We start from the raw sequence: 17,223 nt of genomic DNA, 5'->3' as shown, positions 1-17,223 counted from the left end.
CTGTCGATCTCCCGCTCCATCCTCCCCTCATTCGTGAACAAGACCCCAAGATACTTGAACTCCTCCACTAGGGGCAGCACATCCTCCCCAACCTGGAGAAGGCACTCTACCCTTTTCTGGTTCAAGACCATGGTCTCGGATTTGGAGGCACTGATTTTCATCCCGCAATCCTCAGGCCACCAAAACGGATCCCCTCAACACCTTGGCTACGCCTAGGAATTCTGTCCATAAAAGTTATGAACAGAATCGGTGACAAAGGGCAACCTTGGCGGACTCCAACTCTCACTGGAAACGAGTCCGACTTACTGCCGGCAATGCGGACCAGACTGTGACACCGATCTTACAGAGACCTGACAGCCCTTATTAAAGGGCCCGGTACTCCATACTCCCGGAGTACCCCCCACAGGATCCCTCGGGGGACACAGTCGAATGCCTTCTCCAGATCCACAAAGCACATGTAGACTGATTGGGCAAACTCCCATGCCCCCTCCAGAATCCTGCTGAGGGTATAGAGCTGGTCCAGTGTTCCACGGCCAGGACAAAAACCACACTGCTCTTCCTGAATCCGAGATTCAACTATCTGACGGACCCTCCTTTCCAGAACCCCTGAATAGACCGTACCAGGGAGGCTTAAGAGTGTGATTCCTCTGTAGTTGGAACACACCCTCCGGTCCCCCTTTTTAAATAAGGGGACCACCACCCCAGTCTGCCAATCCATGGGAACTGCCCCCGATGTCCACGCAATGCTGCAGAGCCTTAAGGTGCTCAGGGCGAAAATCTCATCCACCCCCGGGGCCTTGCCACCGAGGAGCTTTTTAACAACCTCAGCACCAGAGATGGGAGAACCCGACCCAGAGTCCTCAGGCTCTGCTTCCGCAATGGAAGACGTGTTGGTGGGATTAAGGAGGTCTTCGAAGTATTCCGCCCACCGAAACACGGACCGGCTTCCCCCGCCATCAGAGCTAACTCACCACCAGGTAGTGGTCGGTGGAGAGCTCCGCCCCTCTCTTCATCTGAGTGTCCAAGACATGCGGCCGCAGATCAGATGAAACGACAACAAAGTTGATAATTGAACTGCGACCTAGGGTGTCCTGGTGCCAAGAGCACATATGCACACCCTTATGCTTGAACATGGTGTTTGTGATGGACAATCCAGGACGGGCACAGAAGTCCAACAACAGAACACCACTCGAGTTCAGATCAGGTGGGCCATTACTCCCAACCACGCCCCTCCATGTCCCACTGTCATTGCCCACGTGAGCGTTGAAGTCCCCCAGCAAAACAAGTGGGGGTCCCCAGGAGTGGCACTCTCCAGTACCCCCTCCAGGGATTCCAAAAAGGGTGGGTAATCAGAACTGCTGTTTGGCGCATAAGCGCAAACAACAGTCAGAACTCGTCCCCCCCACACGAATGCGGAGGGAGGCCATCCCCTCGCGTTCACCGGGAAAAACCCCAACGTGCAGGCACCGAGATGGGGGGAAACAAGTATGCCCACCCGAGCTCGGCGCCTCTCACCAGGGGCAACTGCAGAGTGGAAGAATGCCCAGCCCCTCTCAAGGAGACTGGTTCCAGAGCGGTGCGTCGAGGTGAGTCTGACTATTTCTAGTCGGAACCTCTCAACCTCGCGCACAAGCTCAGGCTCCTTCCCCACCAGAGAGGTGACATTCCATGTCCCAAGAGCCAGCTTCTGCAGCCGAGGATCGGAACGCCAAGGTCCCCGCCCTCTACCGCTACCCGTTGCACAATGCACCCGACCCCTTTGGCCCCTCCGACAGGTGGTGAGCCCATTGGAAGGGGGGCCCATGTCGCCTCTTCGGGCTGAGCCCGGTCGGGCTCCATGGGCAAAAGCCCGGCCACCAGACGCTCGCCAACGTGCCCCACCTCCAGGCCTGTCTCCAGAGTGGGGCCCCGGTGACCCGCGTCCGGGCGAGGGAACACGAGATCCAATAATTGTACTCATCATAAGGGGCTTTTTGGGCTGCGCTTTGTCTGGTCCCTCACCCAGGACCTGTCTGCCTTGGGTGACCCTACTAGGGGCTTAAAGCCCCTGACGGCATAGCTCCAAGGATCATTGGGACACTCAAACCCCTCCACCACAGTAAGGTGGCAGCCCAGGGAGAGGTACTGAGCAAATCATTCTTTAAAATGTTATTTCTTCAAATAATGTTTGTTTAACTCAGGATTTGCACTGTGAATGGGTTGAAACCCATGCCAAATGTTTTTCTCAGTTAAGGTAATTTAACATCATTCCACATTCTTTGAGATGAACTTTGGTTCTTTAACTCAGATCTACAGTGAACCAGGATTCACTGAATCATTCTGATGATGGTTTTGAATAGGGATGCACGATATCTATCGGGCCGATAAAATATCGTCCGATTTGGTGGAATTTTTTAATCGCCCCGATAGGTAAAGTTTATTGATAAAAATAGCCAATAAATTTATTACATTTGGTGGTATATTATTCAGGCAGAGTAGCCCCAAAGTGGGACAAGAGTGTTCTCCCATATGCTGCTCCAACGTAGCAGCGGGAAAAGAGAGCAATTGTATTCCAGAAGCAAATCTTTATACAATGAACCCACCCCTGGTGTTGATGCCCAGCATTATACTGCAAGAGTATACAGGTCGTTCATGGAGGATAAAGAAATCAAAGCATTGCCTGGCCTCCCCACTCCCCTATCTAAACCCAACAGAGCATATCTGGGACACCATGTTTATGTCCATCCAGTGTCACCAGGTTGCACCTTAAACTGTCCAGCAGCTCAGTAATGCCATCACTGGATTCTCACCAGAACACATTCCTTTATACAGTACACCGATGCTTGCAGCATTAGCATAGCCATGAGGCACCATCAAAAACGTCCTTTTTCGTATCTCTCGGTTCTTCTGAACAAGCTATTGTTTATTTTATCGATAAAGAAGTCTGCATATGTCTTTCTGGCTATACTCGAAATGTTAGCTAACTCTGGACTTTATTCCAGCTCACTTGTTTGTGTATTTTTCAGTGCATTGGTCCTTGTGTGCTTGACATAGTAAATGCGTCTTTATCTTCTGGTCATGGTTTGTTTGAAGAGTGCTAACATCCACCCACAGTTCAATTTTAGGTGAACTGTGTGATACCTACAGTCCAGGAACAACCAGGCTGATGCATGAGACAGTCATCAGTTGAATTATATTAATGATCTCTTTCTTTGTCCCCGCAGACCTCCAGAAGCCACATGTCTCCATGGAGGAGGAAGCTTCTGCCATCCAACATCTCTGCAACCAGAGGAGAAGGTCCAGTCATGACCAGGAGGAAGCAGAACCTCAGGGGTCTGAAGAGGAACAGATAGAACCAGATCCTTCCCCGATTCAAGAACCGGGGGAGCCAGATCCTTCCCTGATTCAAGAACAGGGGGAACCAGATCCTTCCCTGATTCAAGAAGAAAATGTGGAGCCTGAGTCTTTGTGGATTAAAGAAGAACAAAGGGAACAGGAACCACTAATTGAAGACCAAGAGGACCCAGAACTTCCACTGATTGAGGAACAAAAGGAGGGACCAGATCCTTCTAGGCTTAAACATGAACAGCAGGATCTAGAAAATTTAGCAACTAGACAGGAGGAGAAGGATGTCTGCAGCAGTCAGGAGGGAGAGCAGCTTGTCCAGAAGCAGTCTGTTGTTCTAATGGAGACCTTTATTCTTCAGGAACGTGAAGGAGAACCAATAACTGAGCAGCTTTCCTTTCATATCTCTCCTGTAGTTAAGACCAAAGACCAGGAAGGAAGCAGCTCCACTGGGCCAGAGAGTCAGTCTTTGACTGACACTAAGAAAATGTCTTTAAAATGTGACGTTTGTGGAAAGTTTTGGAAGAAGAAAAGTCAGTTGAAAAATCATTACAGAACCCACAAAGGTGAGAGGCCTTTTTCTTGTCAGACATGCAAAAAAAGTTTTAATCTACTGAGTAATTTAAATGCTCACATTAGAATCCACACAGGTGAAAGGCCTTTTTCTTGTCAGACATGCAAAAAAAGTTTCACTCGAGGGAGTCATTTAAAACTTCACATGAGAACCCACACAGGTGAAAGGCCTTTTTCTTGTCAGACATGCCAAAAAAGTTTTAATCTTCTGAGTACTTTAAATGCTCACATTAGAATCCACACAGGTGAGAAGCCTTTTTCTTGTCAGACATGCGGAAAAAGTTTCACTCGAGGGAGTCATTTAAAACTTCACATGAGTACCCACACAGGTGAGAGGCCTTTTTCTTGTCAGACATGCCAAAAAAGTTTTAATCTTCTGAGTACTTTAAATGCTCACATTAGACTCCACACAGGTGAGAGGCCTTTTGCTTGTCAGACATGTGGAAAAAGTTTCACTCAACTAAGCAGTTTAAATGCTCACATTAGAACCCACACAGATAAAAGGCCTTTTTCTTGTCAGACATGTGGAAAAAGTTTCTCTGGTATGTACGTTTTAAAACGTCACATGAGAAGCCACTCAAGTGAAAAGCCTTTTTCTTGTCAGACATGTGAAAAAAGTTTTAATCGACTGGGTAATTTAAATGCTCACATTAGAATCCACACAGGTGAAAGGCCTTTTTCTTGTCAGACATGCGGAAAAAGTTTTACTCGAGGGAGTCATTTAAAACTTCACATGAGTACCCACACAGGTGAGAGGCCTTTTTCTTGTCAGACATGCGAAAAAAGTTTTAATCTTCTGAGTACTTTAAATGCTCACATTAGAACCCACACAGGTGAGAGGCCTTTTTCTTGTCAGACATGCGGAAAAAGTTTCACTCGAGGAAGTCATTTAAAACTTCACATGAGTACCCACACAGGTGAGAGGCCTTTTTCTTGTCAGACATGCCAAAAAAGTTTTAATCTTCTGAGTACTTTAAATGCTCACATTAGAATCCACACAGGTGAGAGGCCTTTTTCTTGTCAGACATGTGGAAAAAGTTTCACTCAACTAGGCAGTTTAAATGCTCACATTAGAACCCACACAGGTAAAAGGCCTTTTTCTTGTCAGACATGTGGAAAAAGTTTCACTCAACTAGGCAGTTTAAATGCTCACATTAGAACCCACACAGGTAAAAGGCCTTTTTCTTGTCAGACATGTGAAAAAAGTTTCTCTCGTATGTACGTTTTAAAACTTCACATGAAAAGCCACTCAAATGAAAAGCCTTTTTCTTGTCAGACATGCAAAAAAAGTTTTAATCGACTGGGTAATTTAAATGCTCACATTAGAATCCACACAGGTGAGAGGCCTTTTTCATGTCAGACATGCGGAAAAAGTTTCACTCGAGGGAGTCATTTAAAACTTCACATGACAACCCACACAGGTGAGAAGCCTTTTGCTTGTCAGACATGTGGAAAAAGTTTCTCTCGTCTAGATTATTTAAATGTTCACAAAAAAACACACACACAGGTCACACAGTTTTCATGAGGAATATGTGGACAAAGCTCCACTCAAGGTGGCAGTTTGACTCTTCACATGAAATGAAAACAAGTAGGTTTTTTTTTTTTTTTTTTTACTTTCACAAAGATTTCCAAGTACAAATATAAAAATTCTTCCTAGTAATTTTCCACCAGAGACCCTCTGCTGCCACTTTCTGGATTGGAGTCTCGTCTTTTCTATAAACTTAAAGTCTGCCTTGTAGATCTTGTCAGTTTCTTTTAGATTGAGCAATGTTTTACACTCAGTTCTTTCACCTGAGAAATGTTTACACCGGCAAAGGCTGAATAATTAACTGATCTTTTTTTGAGTTAGCTGTTGAGATGTTTTATGTTCTGAGAGTTTATGTTAGCTAACTTGTTTATTGTTTTAATTCCTAATTGTACGTCACTAGTAAGAATTAAAAATAAATCAAAAGATTGATTCTGCAGAGCCGGTCCAAAGTTTTTTTTTTTTTTAGCACTTTTTCATCTCTGGTTTTCAGAATCGACTTCAGCAAAAGCTTTTGAATCCTTGTTATTCTTTTATAGCCTTCAGATTTTTGTATCTGTTCTTTTAAATTTTGATGTTTGTCCTTTTTTGATCACATTTTATTTACTCAAAAACCTTGTCTCTTGGAGGTTTCCCTTTGGTAAGTGTTTTTTGATTCTAAAATAGGGTTTTTGGTTATTTCCAAGGGTCCTATATCTTGAGGAGCCGTGTAGGTCTTATATTTTAGTTTTTTTTAATATTGTTTTATTTTTAAAATCTGTACACTCTAGTAAGTTTGATTGACATTTATTCTCAGCTAGCGTGTGTAAAATCTCTAGAGTAGGATGTGAGGGTGTCAGTTCTGTTGAGGCCTTTCAGATTTATCCAATTAACTGTTGGCTTCAAAAATTAAATTTCTTTACAAGGACTAGCCTTGGGTCAAATAAGGTCTGGTACAGCAGGTTGATCCAACTGCTTCTATCTATTTTCAATAGATGTCAAATACATATTTTTATTGATACTTGTTTTTGCATCCATGTTTACATTTTCTATTGAGTCCTTTTTCTTTTCTTTTTTTCTTTCTTTTTTTACAATTAACAATTAAATAACTTAAAGTGATATAAATGAATGAATGATGATGGAAGAATTTATTTAATATGTTTTGTGACAGTTTGTATTCAGAAGGTTTGAGAAAAGATTGAAGTATTTTATGTATTGTTTATTAATTTATTTTATATTAATACATAACTTCACTGTATTCGTTGAGAATATTCGCTACAGTCACGTGCTATGATTTCGGTGACCCTAAGAAAAATAAAGATCCACTTAAATGCAAATCATTTTGTCCAGTGAGTCTATTCGGATGTCATTATAGGATATTGACCAAAGTACTAGCAGCAAGGATTGAGCCTGTTATAAGTAATATAATACATCCTGACCAGACAGGATTTGTTGCTGGTTAACAACTTCCCAGTAATCTCCATCGCCTTTTTAATTTCATATACACTGCTGAAGATAACATTGATCAAGACATTGTAATATCCCTAGATGCCCACAAAGCCTTTGATAGAATACAGTATCTTAATTTGTTTAACATCCTTGAGAGATTGGGATTTGGTCCTAAATTTTGTTCGTGGATTGAGTTAATATATGTGAATTCCCAAGATATGGTAAGAACGAATAATATAATATCTGACCCATTCCCTCTGTTTCAGAGGAACAACACAAGGGGTGTCCTCTGTCAGCCTTGCTCTTTATGTGGCAATCAAGCCTCTTCCATTAATGTTGAGGAATGCTGCTGAACTGGGGGGAATACGCAGGAAGATGCAAAATCATAAACTGCGCTGTACGCTGACGACCTCCTCCTTTTTCTGTCACATCCTGCCACAAGCATTTCGGTGGTTCTCCTTATTATTGAAAACTTCAGGAGGGTTTTGGGTTATAAAATTAATCTAGAAAAAAGTGTTTTTCCCAATTAATGAACAGTCGAGGTCTATCCTTTTACTACAAAGAACGACAAATTCACATATTTAGGTGTTACGGTAACAAGCAAATATAAAGATTTATTTAAGCACAATTTTAAAGTAACAGCGGATAAGGCGAAATCAGATATAGGAAGGTGGTCATCTCTCCCAATATCATTGGCAGGTAAGATAAACTCTTAAAATGATCGTAATGCCAAAGTTGCTGTTCTTATTTCAAAATATACCAATTTTTATTCCCCTATATTTTTTTAATTAAATAAATGTACATTACCTTTTATGTGGAAAAAAATAACAGTACCCCGGATAAGATTCCGGGGTAAGTTTCTAGAGAGACAGAGGAGGGGGGGCTAGCTCTACCAAATTATATGTATTATTACTGAGCAGCTAATCTACATAAGTTGCTATTTTGGGTCTCGCAATTAGATGATGAGGAAACCACAGTATGGGTACATATGGAAAGATATGCATCTAGCCCAATATCCCTGCGTTCCCTGATTTGTACCCCTCTGCCCCTAAGCAAGCACCTTTACACAAATAACCCTGTTGTATGAAACTGTCAATCTGGGTCCGATTCAGAACTCATTTTAAAAACAGAAATGCCTCCGGTCTGCTCCCGTTTATGGCAATCACCTGTTCTCTCCAGCTCTGGGGGGAACAGCATTTAAGGAATGATATAGAGCTGGGGTGGAATCTGTTAAAAATCTGGTTAAAGATGGTGTACTTATGTCTGCTGCTCAGCTGGAAAAGGAATATGGAATCCCCTTAAAAACTTCAGATACTTTCAGATTCGAGATTTTGTGAAAAAGACATTCTCCTCATCTCGTGAATCACTGCAGAGTGGGTGGATAGATTGGCTATTGGATATGAATCTGACTACTAAGGGGTTGGTTTCTATGCTCTATGTAAATATCCAGAGGGTGGCTTCCCCATCCCTTGCCTACATAAAAAGGAAATGGGAGGAAGAATTAGAGCTGGACATATCAAATAATGAATGGAGGTGGGCAGTAGAACACATTCTTCATCTGTATGTTAGACATGGACTAACACAGTTTAAAGTGGTACATAGACTTCATTTCACGAGGGACAAATTGGCAAGAATTCACCAGGGAGCTGATCTGACTTGCCCTACATGTAAACATGTTCCAGCCAACACATCTCAGATGTTCTGGTCTCTCCCCAGGGCTCAAAGAATTCTGGATCAAAATATTTAAAACCTTTTCATCCATTTACAAGAAAAACATTGAACCCTTTCCTCTGGTAGCCATTTTTGGTGTGGCACCGGGGGAAACAGAACTAACGACTGTCAAAGGAAAGCAATGGCATTTTCTTCATTGTTGGCCAGGAGATTGATTTTATTTAATTGGATAAAAGCAGCACTGCCAACTGACAAAAGATGGGTGGAGGAGGTGATGACACACCTAAAGTTGGAACATCTTAGATTTACTTTACAGGGCAACACTAAAAGATATTTCAAGGTCTGGAAACCTTTTATTTCCTATTTTGAATCTGAATTTTCATGTGCTTCAGCATAAATAGCAACTTTGCCACCCCACCCCCTCCCCTTTTTTTTCTCCTCAGGTATGAATGGCATTAACAACCACAATGATGATAATTATATGTATCCAGTTTTATCCGTCTGGAACACGGGTGGTGTGTATGGTAGTAGTAGGATCTGTCTTGTAGTTATTTTTTCTGTGTTTTTTAGCTGTTTTTGTAATGTAAATTTTGAGTCCTAGGGCCCGTTCTTCGTACGTTGCTAACTCAGTTAGCTGGATTTGATTGTTGACGATTTGGCATTATCTTGGATCGTGTGGTTCTTAGAAACTCATCTTGGACTTGTTGTCATAGCTGTAGTAACTTCTAGACCATTAATTAAGGATTCCGACTACAGCTTGCTTTAGCCGGCAGGCATATTTACTGAAGTGTCCTTTACCGGTAACCATACATACACATAACCCGCCTCAGGTACGGAACGCCCCAAGGACCATAACACACCACACCTCCCCTTCCCCAAAGTAGTGATAAAATTTTAAACAAAACATGAACTTACCTAACTACAAGCATACAGTCTGTCAACTGAATACTGAAATTAACGCACATAATAACAATAACATTTGAAACAGGTTTTAAATGTTCTTCCTTATAGGACATAATCTTTGAGTCATGCTGGTGCCTTCACCTCCCTCCTTGGAATAAACCCTTTCCACCTTCTCTCCCACCCTCACGTCCGGTGCTGCTGTCTGTTCTGCGTCTCCCCCATTTTATGCAGGGCTTTGAATGTCTGGTGATGCTGGGCGTTGAATGTCTGGTAAGGGTCTGAGATGTCTTGTTTCTCCTCACCTCTTCTGAATCGGTCTCCACGACATAGGAACGAAGAGTGTCTGCTTTTCTCAGCACCGTAGCCGTCTTCTGGGTGTTAGTAATCCAGACGCGCTGACCTGCTGTTAGCTCTGGTCTGAACCCCGCTCTGTCTTTTGTTGTAGGCCAGTGTCTGTGCCTGTTTCAACTCTATGTCCTTGTCTGCAAATGTATTTTGGTTTGGCCACTGTGGTTTAAGTTGACTGGGTAAGAGTGGCAAGGGTGAGCGCAGCCTTCTACCCATCAGGAGCTCAGCCGGTGATGGGCCTTGATTCAGCGGCGTGAGCCTGTATGCCAACAGGGCCTTGTATGGGTCGGTGTTCTTCTTCAAGAGGCTTTTCATCGTTTTTACTGCCCTCTCTGCCTCCCCGTTACTCTGAGCGAAGTATGGACTACTGGTGACATGTCTGAAGTCATAGTCTGTGGCAAAAGAGGAGAAAGAGCTAGAGGAAAACTCAGGTCCATTATCAGTTATCAGTATCTCAGGCATCCCATGTCTAGCAAAAATAGATTTCAAGTCATTAATAATCCCTGCTGATGTGGTTATAGATGTCTTCATAATTTCAATGTATCTTGAATAGTAGTCTACTGCCAGTAGATAAGAGTCATTTTCCCAGTAAAACATATCTGCCCCAACTTTCTGCCAAGGCCGCTTAGGCAGCTCTGAGGGTATCATTGGCTCTGGATGTAGCTGTTGGTACTTAACACATGTCTCACACTGGCCCACAACTTTTGTGATTTGGGCACCCAGGCCTAACCGCCACACAGATTGCTGAGCCCTCAGCTTGCATTTGGATATCCCCATATGTCCCTCGTGCAGTCGGGCGAGCATTTCATTTTGCATTGTCTCTGGGATGACAATATGTCGTCCTTTCATCAAAAGATCACCATTCATGTGTAACTCACCCTGGTGAATCCAATAAGGCTTCAGCTGCTGGGACAGCTCCTCTTGTCGTGGCCAGCCTCTTTGGCACTGGCGGATCAGCTGACTGCAGATGGCGTCCTGCCGCTGATGGTCAGCTATCTGCTGGAGTTTGGATTTAGATGCAGGTAAGTTATCACTTACAGTGTTAATGAAAATCTGTACTTCCCCTTCCATCTGTGTTTCTTCTGCTGTCAGTGGACGCTTTATCGGGGCCCTGGACAGTGTATCTGCTGCGATGAGGGCCTTTCCAGGTACATGTACTATGTTGTACATAAACCTAAGCAGTCGCAGCCGGAATCGCTGAATCCTGGTAGGTTATTCATCCTGTGCTTTTGTCCCTAAGAGCGCGAGGAGGGGTTTATGGTCGGTTTCTATTGTGAACTGTACTCCGATGAGGTATGAACTCAGCCTCTCACAGGCCCAGGTGACGGCTAATGCTTCTTTTTCAACCTGGGCATACCGTTGCTCTGTTTCAGAGAGGCTTCGGGAAATGTAGGCAACTGGACGCCACTGCATATTTTACTCTCTCAGCATTAAGACTGCTCCAAGGCCAAAAGACGAGGCGTCCGCTGACACCTTTGTCTTGGCTTGTGGTCTGTATTGAGCCAAGACTGTTGGTGAGGCAAGCTCACCAAGCTTGTTGAAGGCTGTCTGCTGCATATGACTCCAGGTCCAGTCATTGTCTTTTACCAGCAGATCTCTGAGTGGCTTGGTAGAATCTGCAAAGTGAGGGAGGAATTTTGCAACATATGTCAGCATCCCCAGAAAGCGCCTAACGTCTGCTGCGTTCTGTGGGACAGGCATGTCTGTAATCGCTCTGATCTTCTCAGGGTCTGGTTCAATGCCTGCTGCACTAACTTTATGTCCTACAAACAAAACCTCAGGCTGTGCAAAGGGGCATTTCTCATTTAGTGTTAGTCCTGCCTCTTGGAGTCGCGTCAGGACAGCTGTGAGCCGCTCATCATGCTCTGTTTCATTCTTTCCCGACACAAGGACATCATCTGCATGGCATATAACACCTTCAAGGCCAGTTAAGAGCTAGGACATGTGTCTTTGAAAATGTTCTGGGCCCGAATTTATCCCAAAGGGTAGCACATTGAAGCAGAAATGGCCAAAGGGAGTAATAAATGTTGTTAGTTCCCTACTTTCTTGTGCTAATGGAATCTGCCAAAAGCCACTCCATATGTCTTTCTCTGCACACACTTTCATTAAGCTTGGTGAGGTCGACACAAAGTCTAATTTTGCCATTGGGATTTGGGACCACCACTATCCCCGCACACCACTCAGTAGGTTTCTCTATCCTGGAGATGACACCCATTTCCTCCATTCTTTTTAGTTCCTCCTTGACTTTTTCAATTAAGGGTATTGGCACACGCCGAGGAGTTGTAAGGGCATAGGGGACAGCATCGTCTCTCAGTCGGATACGATATTCACCTTCCAGTCTCCCTAATCCTGTAAACACCTTTGGGAATCTACTTTTGAATTTTTTTTCTGGGTCCCCCTTCTCCTCCAGTGTATCAAGTTTTTCCATTCGTTCCACAAGATGTAGTTCTGTAAGTGCCGGTAAACCCAGCAGTGGCCTAGCCAAGCTATCAATGACAAATACAGACTGAGTGGACTTTCTGTCCTTGCTTTCAAGGCTGCATTGAAGCTGACCTACTACTGATAGTCTGGTATTATTTGGGCCATACAACTTTTTGTGGGTGTGCAATAGAGGGCCGTCTCTTCTGTAGCTATACAGACTCGTAGGAAGGGCGGTCACTGCTGCCCCTGTATCTAGTTTAAAGGAAACTACTGCCCCATTTAGTTTGATGTCTGAGTACCAGCCATTTCTGTCTGACTTCACCTCACCTAAGAACAGACTGTCCTGATAGAGTCCCTCTTTGTCTCGTGTACAGGCTGCTGAGACTTGCAGACAGCAGCAAAGTGTCCTTGTTTGTGACATTTTCTGCATTCAGCCTCTTTGGCAGGGCAGTCTTTCCAATTGTGTGATAGAGCCCTCCCACATTTATAAAAGGCAGACGATGTTACATACATGTTCGGTTTCGGTCTCTGTCGTGCACTGCCCTCTGTCTTGCGTGCAAGTGAAAGCGCATGCATCTCTTCACTGGGCTCCTTAATGGATACAGGGCCACTCGCACTGCGCAGCAAACCCTGTTGTTGTTTCACAGTTTCACTCTGTCTGACTCGTGTTACGGCTGTAGTCAGGGTCAGTTGTGCATCCATCTGCAACTTCTCGGAGAGCGTGGCATCTCGTATGCCGACAACAATGCGATCGCGGATCAGTTCATCTCTGAGAGCCCCGAATTTGCAATAATCCGCGGTGAACCGCGGTGATAAAGCTCTCGGCCGTTTCGCCCGGTTCTTGTTTACGCATGTTAAACTTCACCCTTTCAAAAATTATATTGTGTTCTCCAATAAAATGTTCATCAAAGCACTCTTTTACTTTTTTGTAGTCGAACTTTTCTGCAGACGTTAGCGCTGACGCATTAAGGATATCCTCGGATTCATCGCCCATTGAATATATCAACATATTTACTTGAAAAGCCTCTTCCCTTTTGTCCAGCCCCGATACGATCCTGTACCTCTCGAACCGTCGGATCCATTTGGGCCAGTTCTGGACATCTCTGCAGTCAAACTTTTCTGGCGGGCTTAGGCGAAACTCCTCTCCAACGTTGCTAGCTGCCGCAGGGTTGCTGGCTGCTGCAGAATTATTGCATTCCCTTTCTGCATTGGACATTGCGAATACAACTTAATGATAATCTCCTCTGCGCAGTTATCTTGATGTTAGTTGCGGGTGCGTGGGAAATGCAGCATACGTTGAAGAGATCCCACTTCTGACACCATGTAGTAACTTGTAGACCATTAATGAAGGACTCCGACAACAGCTTGCTTTAGCCGGCAGGCATATTTACTGAAGTGTCCTTTACCAGTAATCATACATACACATAACCCGCCTCAGGTACGGAACGCCCCAAGGACCATAACACACCACAATAGCAACATGTGCGCCAGCTTAAACCTGCTGAGGACCAGGCTAATTTCATGTAAACAGGATTAGATCGCAGCTTTAGAAGCGGAGGAAATAGGGAAGTCTGCCACAGCCATGTCCATTTTTACGACTGTAACCTGTTGCGGAAGGTGCAAGAATAATTTGCAGAGCTTTTTGAATTAATAGCGTATTGCGCAATAGACAGGATCCTTTAGCGCAGCTCGACAGTGTAACTGTAGAGAGATATTTCTTGGTGGCTGTTATAAACAGACAAACATCATTTAACAGTGGCTTTTAAAGAGGAAAAAGTGGTGTTAGAGCCATAAATATAAAATATTTAAGTTATTTGTATGATGGTTTGCTTTTTATTTTTATCATATTCAGTAAGAAGATTTGTTCTGACCATTTTATTGGGAAGTTTAGTTTACTTTGAAAGGCTTGCTTCCTGTCGAGCCGTATATTGTAGTAGAAAAAACTATGGATGGATTATCTAGACACGGAGCAATACAGTTTTACCGTGTAAACTGTGGATGACTTGGAAAAGGAAGAACTTCATTATTTATGGATAAATAATTTTTTTGTTAAAATTCCCAGTTTGCACGCGTCTTTTACTTCCAGTGTCTAACGAATGACACTGAAATTTGGATCTTTTGCATTAACAAGTGCCTTTTTAAAATAAAGTATAATAATTAAGGGCTACCATTTTGTAGAATATTCTTGTACTTCACTTTTACTTGTCCCCATGTTCTAGTGGGACCCGTGGAGGCTCTGATATAAAAGAACAAAGTAAATATGAAATTATTAAAATGGAAAAATTCATACTGTAGAAAGTGATAGAAACATCTACCATGGACAGTATTTACACATTAATTTGTCTGCTACTTTTTGCCAGCCCTCTCTCCTGGCTTTAACAGACTTTGAGGTGTTCCCTGTCGTTTTAATTAATGACTCAAATTCGGCATAACCTTCCATTAAAAGCTCGTGTTCTGCTTGGGAGAAAAACTGTGGGCGTTCTTTGGCCATGCTGAACAGCCAATTGCAGCGCTGCTGATCAATGTTTCTACTATCGATACATTTCCCCTTTTAAACAAACGCATGAACGCGCAGTTGTCTCAGATAACTCAATCCAGCCATACTAATCGTAAACAACAGGTGTGTTGGAAGAACCCAATTAGCTGGATCATGATTAGCCGGATGAAATCATCTTGGATGTCTCATTTGATCTTGGATGTTTTAAGCAACGTACGAAGAACGGGCCCCTGCTCTTTTGTTCTGTATGTTTTGAAAGGGATGTCGTTTGTTTCAATATGAAAAATCAATAAAAACATTTTGATTTTTATTATAATATTCGCTATAACATTATAGCGTGACATTTGTATAAATCATCTTCTAGCATAGGTGATTCTGCGTTGTATGAGGGGGGGGCCCAAATCAAATTCTGCTTAGGGCCCCCAAGAGGCTCGGGCCGGCACTGCAGAAGCCTCTTCTACACGGGTCATCACTATTGCTGAGATTCACGCCGCGGGTCACAACGCAGGCTCCACGCAGCTTCAACAAGAGCATGGCACGCGTTTGGTCGGTAAGTTCCCTTTTCTAATTAATATATTGTAACGGGGAATCCCTCTATGACGTTATAGGAATCCTCTCTCTGACGCATGTGGTACCGTAGTAATGTCACGGGCCAGCCGTTGTAGTGACTTAGGAATACCCTCATGCTTTCGGCAGTATTACAATATATTTTTTATTATTTTTCAGACCTCGCAGGTGTGGACCTGGAAGATATTGTTTTAACACAGTCTGACTATGGTTGTTGTGGCCCAGCTTTGACATCTCCAAAAATCCACAAGGGCTTGGACGAGTAATTTACGCAGGCAAAAATAAATTAATTTTCCAGGTAAAGTCGTTTAGTTTGTGGATTATTTCTCTTTTGCAAGCAAGTAAACAGAAATTGACAAACGTTTCCCTCCGTGCATCTCTTGCGCTGGTAAAAAAAAAAACATATGCCCACCCAGATGCATGCTGGTCCTACCGCTGACAGCCTATTAATAAACTTAATCCACCCAAATTGCTCATTACTAACCAGAAGCAAAGAAAACTAAGTGACCAACACAATCTCAAAACAAATATCAAACAATAAAGTAAAATAAATAACCTTAACTAGATTATACACAAAAAAATACAAATTTAATTAATAACAAAAAATAATTGGCTCCTACAATGATACTATTTACTTTCACTTTTAATATATGTGGCAGTATGCCCTGCTGGCCCTGAACGCACCATACAAGTGCCTGAATGGTTGTGGTGCTGTTTTTTTTTTTATTTCACTTAAAGTCAATAACAATATATATAAAATATACAAATAAACAAGTATGCCAAGGGGTATGTCACAATAAACAAATACAGTCAGGAGGAAAGACAAACACATATATGCGCTGGGGAGTGTTATATATATATATACATGTGTATGTATTCTACAAATAAACATATCTTCTACAACATTAAGTTGTCCAGAAGTTTTAGTTGGGAACAGATTGCTATGGTTTTTTTGTGCCTTCTGATGAGAAGACAGTTGAATAGAATGAAAATATTGCTTGATTTCTATTAAATAAACATTAAAGTTTGGCTTTTTTATTTATTTATTTATTTTTTTAGAAAATACATTTATGCAAGTGAAATTTGGCCAAGATAACATTTTACTTTGCAGTTGAAAGCCAAATAAAACGTTTTTCCAATAAAGCTAAAAGTTTTTTAAAATATTTGAATCCACATAGTCACAAAAGTGTTGCCAAAAAGTCTTAGAGTATGGACACAACCAGAACAAATGTATAACAGATTCTGGGAGAAGATCACAAGGTGCAGTTCACAGGAATATCAGATTTAAACTTTTTTAGGTAGTCTTTTTCAGGATAAATCCCGTGAATGAGTTTGAATGAGACTTCCTTCACCTTGTTAGTGAGGAGAAAGTGATTAGGTAAAAAAAAGCCAAGTATGTTTCCAGGACACATCGGACACAAAACGGTTCCAATATGATACGACAGCAGGAACAGACGCCACTTCTCTCTGACAGAGGGATCTGATTGACATATCTGGTAGACATATTTTGCCGACAGGAGAGTCCATGAGCGTTAGAGAGAGAGATGGCCTGTGTCTGCAGAACATGCAGATCCCAGATGAAATAGCTCCAAAAACCTTTGCATATTCTCCAGAAGAAGTTGGAAGGTTAAATTTAGAGAGAAACCCCTCATAACTCAATAAAGAGCCATTGTCATTGAACAGTTGGTCAACCAGAATAATGCCATGCCTGAACCACGAATCCAAAAACAAAGATCTTTTCTTGTACAGGATGTCCTTAATGTTTCAAATAAAATAAAAAGTTGCGCTTGTAGATAAGTGACCATGACAAAAAAGCCTGGCGGTGAAAATTAGAGAGTTTCATAGGAAGTTTATATACATCAAAATTACAAACCAGGAAGAAGGTTAAACCCCCAAGTTTTGAAAAATTGTAATACGGAATAGTATTCCATATAGAAGTTTGAGATGCGAAGAACTGGCGAATCCA

General features: G+C 42.7%; 1 protein-coding gene across 10 annotated transcripts in view; it reads left to right on the top strand.

Annotated features, from left to right (window-relative positions):
- Positions 1–17,223, top strand: part of LOC118558943 (oocyte zinc finger protein XlCOF6-like) — a 97,456-nt gene that overhangs the window by 61,307 nt on the left and 18,926 nt on the right. For 4 of the 10 annotated variants that reach the window (XM_036129540.1, XM_036129542.1, XM_036129538.1 and 1 more), the window contains one exon: positions 3,204–3,890. The exons of 1 other annotated variant lie outside the window; for it this stretch is intronic. In XM_036129540.1, coding sequence (XP_035985433.1) covers positions 3,204–3,890 — 687 coding nt within the window. Of the gene's footprint in view, positions 1–3,203; positions 6,739–17,223 lie in introns of those variants that run through there. 5 more of the 10 variants (XM_036129546.1, XM_036129547.1, XM_036129544.1 and 2 more) reach the window with 5 other exon arrangements.

This window comes from Fundulus heteroclitus, unplaced genomic scaffold, assembly GCF_011125445.2.
Source record: "Fundulus heteroclitus isolate FHET01 unplaced genomic scaffold, MU-UCD_Fhet_4.1 scaffold_185, whole genome shotgun sequence".
Classification (NCBI taxonomy): domain Eukaryota; kingdom Metazoa; phylum Chordata; class Actinopteri; order Cyprinodontiformes; family Fundulidae; genus Fundulus; species Fundulus heteroclitus.
This window is presented reverse-complemented; position numbering and strand designations above follow the sequence as displayed.